General features: G+C 41.5%; 1 protein-coding gene across 3 annotated transcripts in view; it reads left to right on the top strand.

Annotated features, from left to right (window-relative positions):
* Positions 1-1,044, top strand: part of LOC109837442 (mitochondrial carnitine/acylcarnitine carrier-like protein) — a 6,672-nt gene that overhangs the window by 5,384 nt on the left and 244 nt on the right. For all 3 annotated transcript variants that reach the window (XM_020405685.1, XM_020405684.1, XM_020405683.1), the window contains exon 3: positions 608-1,044. This exon is cut by the window's right edge and continues 244 nt beyond it. In XM_020405685.1, coding sequence (XP_020261274.1) covers positions 608-1,044 — 437 coding nt within the window. The remainder of the gene's footprint in view (positions 1-607) is intronic.

Genomic DNA, 1,044 nt, shown 5'->3' with positions numbered 1-1,044 from the left:
AAGATCCATCCCTCCACACACAACCCCTATCCAACCTTCACAATGCTGGTATTTCCCTTAGAACTGTCCGGCAGAAAGGCTTCTGAATACTGGATACTGAATAGTGTATCCCTTGGCTGAAACCTTAGTTGATGACTCATGGAATAGCTTAAACCGTAGACTGTTATCTGCTCTTTTAGTTTTATGTGATAAACTGATTATATTGCATATCTGAAATCTTTAACAAAAGTGGATATGTAGATTCATGTTCTAAAATAGTTTTTAACTATATCATTGTTCTTATCTACTTTAATAAGCTTTCAGTTTATAATTTTTTTATCCCTTTGGAGGTATTTTTGTCCATTGAAAATTTGGATAATGAGATATAACGCCAGGGGGGGGGGTTATGATAAAACCTTAAACTTAAAGGGGGTTTTGTGATAATCCCTCTACTTAAGGGGTGTTCTGATATGTTGGAATGTAAAGGGGGTTTTCTGATATTTACCCTTTTTTTCTTCTTGATCCCTTTACTGATGCTTTACTAGCTGTATATAATTCTTTTATGCCAATCTTCACAGAATAATTTTCATATCTTTTATGCCAAAAATGTTGTCACCCTCTGAAATAGGCTACAAGCTCAGAGTGCGTTAGCAGGATCTGCTACCTCTACCGGCGGAGTCAAGTATGGAGGACCCATGGATGTCGCCAAGCATGTCCTAAAATTTGAAGGCGGCCTGAGGGGCCTATACAAAGGTCTTGTCCCAACGCTGGCTCGTGAGGTTCCTGGAAATGCTGCGATGTTCGGTGTATATGAGTTAGTCAAGCAGTACATAGCTCGTGGGCCCGACACTTCAGGACTCGGGAGAGGTTCTTTGATCGTTGCTGGAGGCCTTGCAGGAGCGTCATTTTGGGGTGCTGTTTACCCAACTGACGTTGTGAAGAGCGTGATCCAGGTTGATGATTTTAGGAATCCGAAATTCTCAGGGTCTGTGGATGCTTTTCGGAAGATATTGGGTTCTGAAGGGGTTAAGGGTCTTTACAAGGGATTTGGACCAGCTATGGCTC

This window comes from Asparagus officinalis, chromosome 4 (genome assembly GCF_001876935.1).
Source record: "Asparagus officinalis chromosome 4, Aspof.V1, whole genome shotgun sequence".
In the NCBI taxonomy this organism is placed as follows: Eukaryota; Viridiplantae; Streptophyta; class Magnoliopsida; order Asparagales; family Asparagaceae; genus Asparagus; species Asparagus officinalis.
Note: the sequence above shows the minus strand (reverse complement) of the source record. Positions and strands in the feature narration are given on the sequence as shown.